The sequence below is a fragment of the Prionailurus bengalensis genome, chromosome E1 (genome assembly GCF_016509475.1).
Source record: "Prionailurus bengalensis isolate Pbe53 chromosome E1, Fcat_Pben_1.1_paternal_pri, whole genome shotgun sequence".
Taxonomy (NCBI): Eukaryota; Metazoa; Chordata; class Mammalia; order Carnivora; family Felidae; genus Prionailurus; species Prionailurus bengalensis.
This window is the reverse complement of record NC_057347.1, coordinates 5,897,132-5,912,789: the sequence shown is the minus strand read 5'-3', so window position 1 is coordinate 5,912,789 and position 15,658 is coordinate 5,897,132. Positions and strand designations below refer to the sequence as shown.

Genomic DNA, 15,658 nt, shown 5'->3' with positions numbered 1-15,658 from the left:
GAGTGACTCTTGACTTCGGCTCAGGTCGTGATCTCATGGTTCGTGGGTTCGAGCCCCACACAGGGCTCTGCACTGACAGTGTGGAGCCTGCTTGGGATTCTCTCTCTCCCTCTTTCTCTCTGCCCTTCTCCCGTTCTCTCTCTCAAAATAAATAAACTTAAAAAAATAAAAAAAAAGTGTTCTCCAGCTCACAGAAGGACCAGGAGGAAAAGGCCACAAATGCACAGCTGTCCTGACTGCTTGTGGGTCAGTGTTCTGTCACCGCCTTCTGAAACTCACCATACCCCACTTACTCGCCTGCGTGGACCCTCCGCTCCGGCCAAAGCAGGTAGCTCCTAGAGCAGGGCTAGGGTTCCTCTTTTGGAACCGGTGGAAGATTCTTCTCCTTGTCCCCACCGGTTTCTCCCCTGCCCCCTCCAGCCACTTCTCCTCTGGGGCCTTCCCTCCTCCCACGGCTCTCTGTGCATCTTGTGTTGGGATCTGCCTGTGTGCTCCTTCTGGAGAGGAAGGCCCCCCCTTTCGGTCTCCCTGCGCCCACCAGCATGGAGTGCTGAGACCTGTCCAGGGCGCTCATCGGTCAGCTGTGCTTGAACCAGACTGGGGAAGGCAAGCAGAAACGTCCTCACCCACCCCTTCCTCTGCCTGCAGGCACACTCGGGGATTCACCCAACCCCAGTCATGGCTCTCGGAAGAAACACGACTGAATGGATTGGAAGATGGATGGGCAAGTGCACTGCACAAATTGCACGGATTTGATAAGCTAAGGCTACAGCAAAGCTCCTGGAGGTAATTACCAAGAGAGACCTGTGTACCACAGTCACGGACCTGCGTAATGTGACAGGCAAAGGCCTTGCTCACATTCGAGACCGTTCTATGAAACTCTGTGTTTCATTTGATCACAAGCTGGCACGTAATTTGGAAACATGACCAAATACGGTCTTCGACACGCCTTTCTGTCCTTTCTCCTGGTTTCCCTCCATCTAAACCGGCAGGCAGGGGTGGGGAGAAGGAAATGAACAGATAAAAAAAACTAAAACCCACTAACGTAGATTTTGCAGGCTGTCTCATAGTTTCTATGTGACTACTTGTGACAAGATGCACGGCTGTTGTAACCGTGGCTGTGTGACTCCAAGAGCCGCGCCCCAGGCCGCGGGTCACATCGCGGACCTCCGGGCCCGGCCGAGCATTCGCTGCCAGCTTCTCTTCCGTCTGAAAGTGCCAGTGTAAACGGACCGCAGTCCCCTTCCTCAGCTCCTGAACGGCAGCGTGCCCTCCCATTCAGCTGTCATCGAGGTGCACGGTCCGTCGGGGTCCACGCCAGGCCCCTGAACAGTTCTCTGCTGGTACGTAAACTTGCTTGAGTCACTGGGGGCAGAAACAGCAGACTCTTTCGTTGCTCAAGAGGTAGGAAGAGCCTGTGCGATTACCTTGGATCTCTCAATCCAACCTTGACGTTGTCAAAGGTGAACATTCTCCCCTTTCCCCCGATGGGGCCATAATAGTCATCAGCTGATACTCTGGGGGGACTTACTACACGCAGGGATGGTTCTAAACATTCTATGTGGATCAGCTTACTTAGTCCTTCCCCAAAGCCTTATGAAGCAGGACCATTACACCTGTTCTACGGGCGAAGAAGCTGAGACACAGTGAGATGTAAGTCACGTCGCTAGGGCCACACGGCAAAGAAGCACAGGGGCTGGGAGGTGACCCCAGGACCGTCTAGTTCTAGAACCTTTTTTTTTTTTTTTTTAACGATTTATTTTGAGAGAGAGAAAGAATCCCAAGCAGGCTGTGCACTGTCAGCACAGGGCCTGACGCGGGGCTCGAACTCACACACTGAGCTGAGGTCAAGAGTCGGACGCTCAGCCGACAGAGCCGCCCAGGCGCCCCTAGAACCTGCACTTTTATTCAGTGCTACTTTGACCCCCATGGAAGCAACTTCTCCTATGTCAGCAGAAGGCACCGGGCTGGGGAGACCCTCCTTGCTCCTCGGAGTGTGGTCTCCTAGGGGGTTTCCGAGCCAGCCCGGCTCATTCCACCCTCGCAGCTGCCTGCTTTCGGAGCCTGGCGCTTGACCTCCCTGCAGCCCAGCCAGACCCTGGCGTCTGGAAGCCACACCTCCCCGAGCACTCAGATCGCTCTAGGACGGCTCTCCAGCGCCCCAGTCCGCGGGAGCCCCTCTCCCCAGGGGGGTCCGGCCGTGTCCTCTGGCGGTGCCCCTTCCCACCAAGACCTCACCCACCGTACCTTTAAGCCGAGGTCCAGCTCCCTCAGCGAGCGCTGGATCTCTCTGGTGAGGATGTTCATCCGCTCACACTCCTGGAAGGCAACGACGATGTAGGGGCTGTGCTCCTCCACTCTGGCCATCAGCTCCGGCATGTTGAACTCGTCTGTCACTCGCTCCAGTATTTCTTCCAGGAGGACCTTGACCTGGCCCGTAACAGGAAACACAGGGTGAAGAAGGGGCTCTAACTCTCCAGGACTCCATTCCCCTGCGATACGGCGGTCAGGACGCCCGTCAGCCATCCCCCGCCGTACTCTTGCATTGCCTACTCCCTTCAGAGTTTCCATGAGGCCGCCCTGCAGTTTCTGTCCTTGGGTCCCGGAAGAAGCGTCCCCATCCAACACGTGAACCTCCTCCCCAGCCCCACGCTTCCTTTGGCCACACAAGCCATCAGCTAATTAGACCACGGGAGCCAGAACCACCAGGGTGTCTCTCCCGGGAAGTTGGAAATGAAGCACTCAGATCCTGGGGCAAGCGCTTGGAGGCTGAGTCTGCCGTTTTGAAGTAAATGAATAAGCCCAGGAGGTCTGTCAGCAGAGAAAGAAAAACGGAGCAAGTACAGTCATAACAGAACATGGAGCCAGCGGAGAGGGAGGGAGGGGGCCAGAGAGCCGGGCTCCCGGCACACTGTTCTGCCCATTGTCCCCCCTCTTCTGTAACAGGTCCCCGTCTCCACCTGGGAAATGCCCTCCTCCCCACTGTTTTGGGGTACAGTCACAGAGCCCGATCCTCCCATGATCTAAGTAGGCCAACCAGACTATCACTCCCAGGAGCACAAAAATTTGCATCTCTGGCCCAAGATTCAGGGGCAGAAAGTGGCTGGAGCCACTGACAGAAGTGCCCTGTAAGGACCCCAGAGCCACTGGGACATCTGTCCTTCCTTCGGTCAGTTCCTTTTGAGAGAGTGGGCTATTTCTTGCCCGTTTCGGCAAAATTAGTCTCTGTTGCTTACAACCAAAGAGCCTCGGCTGAGTTAATACCGTTCCGCTATGCATTACCCACGGGAGTGCAAGCAAGCCATCTAGGTCTCCATCTTTTTATCTATAAAAATTTCCAAAAGCGTCTTTCTCCACCTCCCCCCCCGCCCCCCCCCCCCAACTCCCAGGGGCTGATGCAGAGATCAAATTGAGTGAACTGATGCATGTGGCAGCATCTGAAAGCTATACAGACCTACAGAAAGGGTTATTAATATTCACTCTGCCTTGTATTGTTAGCACACAATACATTCTCTAGGAAAAGAGCTGATGTCTGAAAAGGGAAAGTAAAACCTTATCTCCCTGTCACAAAGGGGTCTCTGGTGCTGTCACAGCAAAAACCAGAACAGAATTTTACCGGTACCTGAGAGCTGTTGCCAGGGGTAGAAGACAAATGGCTAAAATTATATCCTATTTCCATCGCCGGGGCTGAACTTGGAGAAACAGCCCTATATCGGACATCACGCACAAAGAGATGAAAAGATAGGCTGCAGGCGCTGTCCCCAAAATACACCGGACACGGAGGAAGAGACTTCTCCCGTGTCCTGATCCGTCCGAGCAGGATCTGGAGGCCAGGCCTGAGGACGAGCAGGATTGCTAGGGAAGGGAGCAGGTGCACAGACACGGAGAAGCCCGCGGGCCCCTCCGTGGGAGGAGAGGGTTGCAAGGGATGCGGTCTGATTGTTTCCACAAGCGAACGTCTCTGCCTTTTTGTTGTCCCTTTTGAGCAATCTGTTTCCCATAAAAATCTAAGCGTTACAGATATTCATTGCAAACAAAACCCTCTCACAATTCTGCCCTCAAAGGCGGGGGGGGGGGGGGAGAATCACTGTTAACTGTTACTTTATGATTCCTGCAGATGTCCTTGATGCATATAACCATCCATCCATTATCCCCCCACGCATCAGTTTTGTCTGTCCTGTCTTCACTCCTCACTCCCTCCTTTCTTTCCATCACCAAGGGAGTCCTGTCATACTTGCTTTTCGTCTTATAATAAATCCTGCACACGCTATCTTGTTAGTATATATGGACTTGCCTTATTTTTTGTAGCTGTATATATACTGTTACATATATAATAAATAGTATATAGTAGATATTATTTTGCTGTTTGGGATGGATATCTGGGCTGCTTATCATTTGTACAACTGCGGTCAATCCTGTAATAAACAAACATACCATGAAATCTGTGTACTTTGGAGTCTTTCCACTGGTTGAATGCCTAGACACAGAATTCTGGGTAAAAAAAATGTGAACATTTTAAATTTTAGCAGCTGTTGTTCTGGAAGGTAAGGGTCCACCAACAGAGAGAATGTCTGTTTTCTTGTGCCCTCACTGCTGCATACTGTCACTTTTAATTTTTTATTTATTTTACTAAATTTTTAGTGTTTTATTTATGTTTGAGAGAGAGAGAGACAGACAGACAGACAGACAGAGACAGAGTACTAGCTGGGGAGGGGCAGAGAGAGAGGGAGACACAGAATCCGAAGCAGGCTCCAGGCTCTGAGCTGTCAGCACAGAGCCCGACGCGGGGCTCGAACTCACAGACCGTGAGATCATGACCTGAGCCCAAGTCGGACGCTCAACCGACTGAGCCACCCAGGCGCTCCTAATTTTTAAATTATTTTCGTTTGAGAGAGAGCGAGTGTGCCCAAGTGGAGGGGGGGGGGAACAGAGGGAGAAACAGAATCTTAAGCAGGCTCAGTGCAGAGCCTGATGCAGGGTTTGATCCCACAACCCTGGGATCATGACCTGAGTTGAAATCAAGAGACTCTCAACCCACTGAGCCACCCCTTGATATTGTCACTTTTAAAACTCTTTGCCATTAGGTGGAAAATGATATCTCACATACCTTCATTTAGTCGGGAGGGACATTGACAATCCTGTGCTATTTTTATCGGCCCTTCGAATAACTGTGAATTTCTTTTGTGTCCGTCTGTCCCCATCTTCTGTCCTTCTCGCGTCCTCCGCATGTAAGAACTTTTCATGTGTTAGTGAGATCTGCCCACTTCCCAGTGTCTGTGCTGCAGAGAGGTTCTCCTAGCTGCTCTCTGACTTCATTCACGAGGTTTGTTTGCTTTGCAGATCTGGTTTTAAATTTTTTCCAGTCACCAAATGTGTCAATCTTTATAGATTCTGAGCTGCTTTTTTTTAAAAGAAGGTTTGATAATGCCCTCCTCTTTGTAAGATCACAAAAGCATGCACCCAAGTTTTCTTTTAGTACTTTTTATGTTTTCATTGAAACATATTTAAATGCAGCCATCTGTGAGATAAGGAAGGAGAAACCTGCTTCGCTTTTCTCCAGATGACTAGTCAGTTGTTTGACACCAGCAAAATCCAGCAGTCAAGGGCAAATGGGGGAAACAGGAAAGGGTGTGTGTCCAAGGGGGGCCGCTGGAGCCAGCGTGATGGGCTGGGTTGTGTCCCCCTAAAACTCATCTGTGGACATCCTCCCCTCCACAATGTGACTGTGTTTAGAGACAGGGCCTTTAAAGAGGTGACTGAGTTAAAATGAGACTATTGAGGGGCACTTGGGTGGCTTAGCTGGTTGAGCGTCCATCTTCGGCTCAGGTCATGATCCCACGGTTGGTGGGTTTGAGCCCCACGTTGGGCTCTGTGCTGACAGCTCAGAGCCTGGAGCCTGCTTCAAATTCTGTGTCTCCCTCTCTCTGCCCCTCCCCTGCTCATGTGCTGTCTCTCTCTCAAAAATAAACAAACATTGAAAAAAAAAGAAAAGAAAAAGAAATACCCTTTGGGCGAACTAGAAAAGCAAACCGCTGGGGCATCTGGGTGGCTCAGTTGGTGAAGCATCCGACTTTGGCTCAGGTCATGATCTCACAGTTCGTGGGTTTAAGCCCTACATCGGGCTCTCTGCCGTCAGTGAGGAGTCTGCTTCGACTTCTGTCTCCCTCTCTCTCTGTCCCCGCCCTCTCAAAAATAAACAAACATTAAAAAATTAAAGAGGGGAGTCTGGGTGGCTCAGTCGGTTCAGCATCCAACTTCGGCTCAGGTCACAATCTCACGGTTTGTGAGTTTGAGCCCCACATCGGGCTCTGCACTGGTAGCGTGGAGCCTGCTTGGGATTCTCTCTCTCCCTGTCTCTCTCTGCCCCTTCCCAGCATGCACACACTCTTTCTCTCAAAAATAAATAAACTGAAAGAAGGAAGGAAGGAAGGAAGGAAAGAAAGAGAGGAAGGAAGGAAGGAAGGAAGGAACGAAAGAGGAAGGAAGGAAGGAAGAAAGAAAAAAGAAAGAAGAAAGAAAGAAGAAAGAAAGAAAGAAGGAAGAATGAAAGAAAGAAAGAAAAGAAAGGGAAAGAGAGGAAGGAAGGAAAGAAAGAAAGAAAGAAGAAGAAAAGAAAGAAAGGGAAAGAGGAAGGAAGGAAGGAAGGAAAGAGAAAGAAAAGAAAGAAAGAAAAAGAAAGAAAGGGAAAGAGAGGAAGGAAGGAAAGAAAGACAAAGAAGAAAGAAAGAAAGAAAGAAAGGGAAAGAGGAAGGAAGGAAAGAAAGAAAGAGAAGAAAAGGAAGAAAGAAAGAAAGAAAAAGAAAGAAAGAAAAAGAAAGAAACAAAGAAAAAGAGGAAGGAAGGAAAGAAAGAGGAAAGAAGGAAAGAAAAAGGAAGGAAAGAAAGAAAGAAGGAAAGAAAGACAGAAGAGAAAGAAAGGGAAAGAGGAAGGAAGGAAAGAAAGAAAGAGAAGAAAAGGAAGAAAGAAAGAAAGAAAAAGAAAGAAAGAAAAAGAAAGAAACAAAGAAAAAGAGGAAGGAAGGAAAGAAAGAGGAAAGAAGGAAAGAAAAAGGAAGGAAAGAAAGAAAGAAGGAAAGAAAGACAGAAGAGAAAGAAAGGGAAAGAGAGGAAGGAAGGAAAGAAAGAAAGAAAAGGAAGAAAGAAAGAAAGAAAGGGAAAGAAAAAGAAAAGGAAAGAAAGAAAGAAAAGGAAAGAAAGAAAGAAAAGAAAGAGAAAGAAAAAGGAAAGAAAGAAAAAGAGAGAGAGAGAGAGAGAAAGAAAGAACGAACGAACGAACGAACGAACGACAAGCAAACCACGAACCCCAACGGCAGGGGCTTGCTGTGATTTAAACAGAGGACAGCGTGGTGGGTCAAGGCCGCACCAGCCGTGTGCGAGGGGCGGCTGTGCACAGTGTGGTCTGCACGCGCCCTGCCAACGCGGCCAGCGGGAAGGGGCGTCTCGCTGTGCCATCCTCGGCTCCCGGAAGGATCTCGAGCGGTCCGTCCACATACCTTTTCTTCCCGCGTGGCCCCTGCTCCCTCTCCGGCGTGGCCGTCCCGCGGCTGCAGCTCCAGGACCGTGCGAAAGAGCTTCTCCGAGGTCTGGGTCAGGAAGCCGATCTCGGCGTTGGGGTGCAGGCCGTAGAGGTGGGGCGACTCTGCCGGCAGCTCGGCGTCAATGTACTGGAAGCCGGGGGCAAGCTCGCTCAAACGCAGACCGAGACGTGTCTCCCGTCTGCCATCTCCCACTCCGGGTCGTCCTCTGAGGGACGGCGGTGGGTCACAGCAGGCGTGAGGCACCCGCGTCCCTCTGGCCCTCCAGGCGGACGCCGTTCACCAGCACCTGCTGAGACGTGGACATGTTCTCCGCCTCCCGGTGACATCCTTTCTGCCAGCCTCGCCTCGACACCACCTGGTTTTGTGCGCCAGGCCGCTTGTCCGGAAATTCCACGCCCACGGGGCCATGCTCCTTTTGCAGAAGCTTGGAGGACCTGATCCCTCTCCAGTCTGCCCTGCTCCTGCTGCTCCCTGGTCTACACCTGTCCCTCCACACACACGGAGGGACTTCTCAGGGTCCTTAAGAAATACGGATCCCTTCCTGGTAGGTCACTCAAGCTCTCCCAGGGTCCCGGCCCCCTTGCCCTTAAATTCCTTTTCTCCCCTCCCCCCCCCCCCCCCATTTATCTAAATCAGAGATAACAAACCTAAATGCAAATATGGGACCACAGATGCAAAAGAGAGCTTGTGGGACAAGGCGAGGTTCGCTGATAACCGGGGAATTGGGCCCCTGGCAAAAATTACTTGAATTAGAAACATGTTTTTAATCGTGCCATCCAGGCAATGCACCCCTACGGTTGGTTAGGCTGGGTCCCCAGCTTTGAAGGCTCCCTTTCCTCTCCGAATGTTCTGAGTGCCCCTTCTAGCTTTCCACTACACAGTGAGAAAGTGCCCCTCAAGGTTGGTTCCTAATTTGATTTTGATGATTTTTTGGTGTGAGCATCCTCAAGTCTAAGTGAAAGACTGCTCATCCCTCAAAGGCAACCTTGTGTATTTATTTTTGTATTTCTTCCGGCCCCCAGCACACTCCTAAACTCTTGGTAGGTGCCCTGTAACCACCTATTAACTGGGGGATTAAAGAGAGATGTAAAGGGGCGCCTGGGTGGCTCAGTTGGTTGAGCGTCTGATTTCAGCTCAGCTCATGATCTCACAGTTTGTGAGTTCAAGCCCCGCATCGGGCTCTGTGCTGATGGCTCAGAACCTGGAGGCTGCTTTGGATTCTGTGTCTCCCTCTCTCTCTGACCCTCCCCCACTCACACGTTCTCTCTCAAAAATAAACATTAAAAAAAAGAGGGGTGTAAAGAAAATCCTCACTTGTTTTGAAGTGTGCAAACCACACCGTTTTTGCCCATTTCTGGCTCCAGCCTCTTGTTGGACTGCCCCGTGGACACTAGGGGGTGCTCTTGCACAAATTTCTTGGCTAAAGCCCTGAAGCCTTTTGGTAAAGTAGTTTAAAAATCATCTTCTTTTTTTAAAAATTTAAATTCAACTTAGTTAACATACAGAGTAGTCTTGGCTTCAGGAGTAGAACCCAGTGATTCATCTCTTACCTACAAAGCTCAGTGTTCAGCCCGACAAGGGCCCTCCCTAATCCCATCCCCCATTTAACCCGTCCCCCCAACACCCCACATTCCTCTTATTTTCTTTAAATAGCCTTACCATTTTAAATTTATTTTCATAGGTCCAAGGTCTTCTGCATTGAATGACTTTGACATCTTATCTTTTTAAATTTTATGAATTAAAAAAAAACTTTTTTTTTTAAGTTTGTCGTTAATGTCTTGATGACCGGTATTTCCTTTAAGTTTGGTATTCAAAGTTATTTTAGGCATGTTCAAAGTCAAGCGGCAAAAAAGATTTTTAAAAAAAATTATCTTCTAATCTATCTCCCGTGGCAGCCTAAATGGGCAAAGATGGGCACTTTAAAAATAGCTGTGGCCACAGTGAAATGAGAAGTCAGAAGAGCTCTCTGGGAATGTGTGTGTGCACCTGGGTGTGTGTGTCTGTGTTCACAGCAGCCCTCAGAGAACAGGAGGGCTAAGTGATCTGCCCACAAGCTCCTGCCCCTCTGAAGATACCTAGAATCACTAATATAAACTTTACCCAAAGTTGGCTAAATTCTGAACCTGGAATTTTCTTCCTAATGGCTTTGTCAATATCTTGGATGAAAGCAATCTAATGAAAGCCCCAGATGTTATTTGTAGACAAATAGAATTATTGAACCAAGCATCAAGAATAGAAAGATCTCCAAAAGCTCAATTGTTATCACTAATTTGAGGAGAGGCACCCAACAGCTCTCAAACCGAACAGGGCAAACCTGGGGCTGAGAACCGAACTCCATATGAGCTCTGTTCTTTATTTTTGTATTAAAAAAAACATTTTTTTCCCCACGTTTGTTTATTTTTTTGAAGGATAGAGAGACAGAGCGCGAGCAGGGGTAGGGGGCAGACAGAGAGGGAGACACAGAATCCGAAGCAGGCTCTGGGCTCTGAGCTGTCAGCACGGAGCCCGACGGGGGGCTTGAACCCACGAACCTCGAGATCATGACCTGAGCTGAAGTTGGATGTTCAACCGACTGAGCCACCCGGGGGCCCCTGAGCTCTGTTCTTTAGGCCATTCCTCCCTGGCCCTGTGTGTGCATCCTGGTTCTGCAGGACAGAATTGAAGGAAGGCCCAGGTCCCGTATGAGCAGAGCCTTACCTGATGGTAACCAGCGTAGTCCAGGTTGCCCGGGAGTGGGAACCCGGGTGCCAGGCACAGCTCTCCTTCTAGCATTTCCGGTCTGATGAATTCCTCCAGATAGGTCCTGCAGAGCCTCCGGTCCCAGTCGTCTGTGATGTGGCCTCCATACATGATCTCTCCAAAGAGGTAGCGCAGATCATCATAGGGGACCTGAGACACAGGGACGAAAGACCTCCGCACAGACATCGGGGCTGCCCTGACGCGTGGACAGAGTGTCAGCCGCAAGATGGGATGCCTCTCAAATTAGAAGCAATGCTTTCTTCACCTGCATACCCCTAGTGCCCCGAAGAGTCGGGCACGCCTGGGAGCTCACGAAATGCTTGAGAAGTTACAGCCAAGGGTGAGGAGAGGCAAGGTGCCAATATGCCTATATGCCTATATGCTTAGGGCTTCTGGGCCCGATTCATGTGCCCCACCAGGAAGGGGAGGTGGCCTGTGCTGATACTATGTTTGGCCTGCTAACTAGAAGAGCCTTCATGGTCTACACATTCCCTTAAATGGTGTTCTTGGCTGATTAAACTGGGAACTTGCATCCGGTGAGCATGGGGTCTCTTCTGCCAATCCACAGCACCCCACAATGCCACAGGCGCACAGGGGTGGTCTGGTGGGCCCTGGGACAAAGAATCACACCAGGCGTGAGTCACCAGTTTGGTCTCCTGAGCTTTCCTGGCCCTGACATCCCGTGGTGCTCTCTTTGGCCTCCCGCTGACCCCGGGCTGGTCCTTCCTCCCTCTACTTGGAGAGGGTCTAGATGGTCCCCAGCGCATGCCCCCTTTACCCTGTGCCGATGCGACATCATCCTTCTGAGAAATGGCCCTCCCCGCCTCCCCCTGTGCTGGCCGGGAACTTTACCTTTGCGTTGGCCTCCAGGAAGTTGTACAGCACGTTCACAGAGATGGTGAGGTCCCCGGTGTTGAAGGGGTAAGGGCAGTTCCAACCCTGCGGCCCGAACTTTCGTCTCTCCGCCACCACCCCGTGAAAGTAACAAAGAGCAAAGAGGATGCTCTTAAACTCCGTCTCCCGGGAGCACATCTCCAGCGTGTCCTGAAAGGAAAGCGTTGCCTCCAGTGTTAGCAAAGACCGGCCGTTGTGCAGCACAGAGCAGGGTGTGGGTTATGGCGGCCGGAAGTCACGCCGGACGAGGTCACCGTACGTCCTGGTTAGGTTTTGGAGCCACAGTAGGAATGCAGGTCGCGCTGTGGGTCAGCGTGGGCTCAGGGTTTGAGGGGACCTTGCAGAGGGGCTGGGTTCTAGATTAGAATCTGAGTTAGGATTTAGGTTCAGGTGATGACAGGGCTTGCTTTACAGTTAATGTTGGCCCCCGTGGACATGCCAAGCACAGCTAACGGGAAACAGGGTAGTGGGTCCTGAGAGTTGTGTTGGTCTTAGGAGTATCACTTTGTGCTGGGGTGTGGGTGGGGACTCCTACGGCATCATCTCTGATTTCTCCCCTTCCTGCTATGCTTTTCTTTCCTTTTTATTTTTTTTAAGGTTTTATTTATTTAATGTCTGTACCCAACATGGGGCTTGAACTCATGACCCCGAGATCTCGAGTCATAGGCTCTACCGACTGAGCCGGCCAGGTGCCCCACTTGCTATGCCTTGCTTGCCCATCGTGGGACTGTCGTAGGTGTAATCGCTGCTTGTGTGGCTGAGGTTGCTGCTGAGGGAGGGACGGGACACGAGAGAAACAGGAGTGCTGCGCCCTTCACCGTAAACCTGACAACATCAGAATAAAATAACCGTCCCCGATCAGCACGGCTAGCAGCGGTAAAAAGAGCTCCGTCCTGCAGTTTGTCCCTTAAATGGTTAAAACAGGGCTCTGAGTTATAGGGGGTGTTCATGGGGGCCTTGGTTACAGGGCACCCACAAAAGCAGAATGGAACAATTAAAACCCTTGCGAGCAATGGATATACCCATAAGTCTGTCTCTGTTTCTCAGAATAAGTCACTGAAGATCGCTCTCAATGGCCAAAGACCCAACGGTGGTGGGGACAGAATAGCCAGGGAAAGCCAGCACCCTTGGGATTTATTTCCCAGCGGCCTCATAACCAAGGCTGGACAGGGGTTTGGCAGGGAGAGAGACCCAAGGACAAGGGTCCGTGGGTAGGCTGACAAGATGAAGCCACGCAATGAATATAGGATAATAACCCTACAGAGGGATGATCTTGTATAATAAATCATTAGGAGATTCGGTACCTGAGGCAACTATGGCCCTTCTCCCCGGATCTGCCCAAGACCCTCAAGGCAAAATTGCTGAGAGTAGTCTGTGACTGTGCCCTTAGACGCAGCTTGCTAACTAACCGCATCCCAGTGCCTTTTTCTCTTCAATTGTTAATTAAAAACAAAAAATCCCTGGTGGAATCCACACCATAGAATCTGTCATCTGCACCACTTTGAAGCGAACACAGCTCCGTGGCATTGTGTATGTTCACCCTGTTGGGCAACCCAGTGCCTTTTCTGGGCAGAAGTGGTTTTGCTTGGAACAAGCCTTCCGGGGAAAGAAGGCTCTCGATTTCAAAGTCGAGAATGTAGATTTCCCTTATGTGGAATATAAGATGTAGAAAATTTAGAAGTTCTGACCTCTGGTACAGAGTACCTAGGGGATTAGTCAAGGCCTATTTAGGAAGAAAAATGTTTTATTTTATTTTATTTTATTTTATTTTATTTTATTATTTTATTTTATTTTATTTTTTACTTTATTTTATATTATTTTATTTTACTTTATTTTATTTTACTTTATCATTTTACTTTATTTTATTTTATTTTTCTTTAACATTTCACTTTATTTTAAAATTTAAAAAGAAAGGAATGAAAATGCCCCTGGAAAAGAGAGCACCCTACTTTCTGCTTCATGTTGCAACGGGCAGGTGTTTCTTAACGAAAACAGCCTGACTCCTGGCCGTCTTTCCCCATTCCCGGTTCTGGATTATGAGTTGGTCTGGGGGTTCGGATGGGAAGGGAGTGAAAAAGAGGGCTGGACAAGTTTTGCTTCTCCTTCTCTTTCCTCTCCAAGTGGACCTGGAGCTTCCTCTCTAAGTGGGAGCTTTCTTTCCTCTCCAAGTGGGACTGCTTGATCCCCACACTACAAGGGGTATCATGCACTCAGTAAAAAAAAAAACAAAAAACAAAACCCTTCACGTTAGGGGCCCTGGGTGGCTCAGTCAGTTGAGTGTCCGACTTCAGCTCAGGTCATGATCTCATAGTTTGTGAGTTCGAGCCTCATGTCGGGCTCTGTGCTGACGGTGCAGAGCCTCCTTGGACTCTCTCTCTCCCTGCCTCTTCTCACCCGACTCTCAAAATTAACAAATGAATAAAAATTTAAAAGAGAAAATAAAACCCAAACCCCTTCATGTTAGTCTAAGTGAAACCAGGCCCCAAAGGGCCCTTAGTCCTGGTGGTTTATGTTGGGTTGGTGAGAACAGGTGTCCTGTGGGACGGCCCGTTTCAGGGTTCCTAGATGACCCATTGGGGACTTGTGTCGAGCTAGAGCAGGGGCTCTGCGAAGCCAGAGATACAAAGAGGATCATCGGAGAGGACAGATCCTAGAACCCTCCCCTTGGACTCCACTGAGGCCCAGTGTGGCAGATGGACTTTAAGGTGGCCCCCAACCTCCCGGCCTTCACACCTTCGTGTATTCCCCTCCCCAGGATGGCGCAAATCCCTGAGGAAGAAGCTACCAGACGGCCTGCCTCCCAGAGAAGATGCAAAAAGCCTGAGCTACGGACTTTGCAAGTGCGACTTCACACATGGAGTGAGTTACCCACCACCCTATTGTTGGCTTTCAATACACGCCCCACAACACGAGTCTTGGATTCCCAGTAATGGGCCTTCCAGTACCTACATCTGAGCCCGATGCCCTGCTATTTATTCCCAGTTCCATTGTAGCACAGTGTCCCCAGAGTGGCCTGTACATTGGGATCTTCTGGAGGGCTCGTTAGAACACAGATTCCTGGGCCCCACCCCAGAGTTTCTGATTCAGCAGGTCTAGGGTAGGACCTGAGAACTGGCATTTCTACCAAGTTCCCGGGTGCTTCTGCTGCCCTGGGGGCCACGCGTTAAGAGCCTAACATATGATTACGATCCCCACATCTGACACCTGGATTCTCTGGACCCTCGACATTCGAGATGCATGTAGATGTCAACTGTCACCGCGTGAACACGAGTGTCAACCCCCTGCTTGAAGACAGCATGCGACCGGTGTGTGACTTCAGATTTCTAGCAACGTGGCCCCTCTCCACCTTGGGATATTTAGGTAGCACGGAGGCTTGCAGAGAGCTCCCCCGTGCCTCTCGCCGAAGAAAGCCCACCCTAAGCTCAGCTCCCCCAGGCGTATCTGGGAACTGAGAGTTGGGTTGCACTCGGTGGGCCCTGGGAGGAGGCTGGTCACAAAGGAAATACGTTTCGCCCACATGGCACTGCTCTGAGCCCAGTCACCCCCTCGCCACGCACCCCCCTCCCCGACAGGTGCATGCTCTTCTAACCCAGTTGAATCAGCTCTTTGGGGGGGGGGCGCTCTTCTCCCCTCCCTCCCCAGGGCTGTACCTGAGTGAAATTGTCCAGGGCCTTGTGTAGGTTGGTGTGCATGCCTGTGGGAGGCTCGTTGGTGATCTTGATGGAGTTTTCCAGGATGCCCTGGGGGATGATGTGGCCCTCAGGGGAGGGTGCTGGCTCCGCACTGATGAAGACCCTGAACTCTGGGTGGCTGTTCTCACTGTGTTCCTCCAGCTTCTTCTCCAGGGTGCTCAGCCACTTGGCCACCAGGTGGATGTTCTAGTGGGAAGGAAAGATCCCAACCACGCCCCCCATGCAGGCATTTGCTTAGTTTTGTCAGCAGCAAACAGTTTCTGGAAGGCAGCTAGAGGAGGGACCTGGCCATCAAATACAGCTCACTGCAGCAGGAATCTTGGGGTTCCCAGCAATGAGACCTGCCAGTATCTTGCAGCTGAACCCTATCTCTTGATATCCCAAGTCTCCTTGGCACATTGTTGTCAAACTGGACTATGCATAGGAATCCGTCCCCCACCCCCATCTCCCCAGAGGGCTTCTTTTCTCTTTTTTCATTTTTTTTTTTAACGTTTTATTTATTTTTGAGACAGGGAGAGACAGAGCATGAACAGGGGAGGGTCAGAGAGAGGGAGACACAGAATCTGAAACAGGCTCCAGGCTCTGAGCTGTCAGCACAGAGCCCGACACGGGGCTCGAACTCACGGACCGCAAGATCATGACCTGAGCTGAAGTCGGATGCTCAACCGACTGCGCCACCCAGGCGCCCCCCCCGGAGGGCTTCTTAAAACGAAGATTCTTGGGCTCCAGCCCCGAGTATCTGATTCAGGGGGTCTAGGGTGGGGCCTGAGAATTTGCACTTCTAACAAGTTCCGG

General features: G+C 50.5%; 1 protein-coding gene across 1 annotated transcript in view; it reads right to left on the bottom strand.

The window, feature by feature from the left end:
* DNAH9 (dynein axonemal heavy chain 9) overlaps positions 1–15,658 on the bottom strand; it is a 332,285-nt gene that overhangs the window by 21,679 nt on the left and 294,948 nt on the right. Inside the window, exons 64-68 of the mRNA XM_043585501.1 lie at positions 14,822–15,049; positions 11,130–11,321; positions 10,236–10,427; positions 7,494–7,664; positions 2,248–2,430 (exon numbers count right to left, since the gene is read on the bottom strand). Of these exons, the coding sequence (XP_043441436.1) occupies positions 2,248–2,430; positions 7,494–7,664; positions 10,236–10,427; positions 11,130–11,321; positions 14,822–15,049 (966 nt within the window). The remainder of the gene's footprint in view (positions 1–2,247; positions 2,431–7,493; positions 7,665–10,235; positions 10,428–11,129; positions 11,322–14,821; positions 15,050–15,658) is intronic.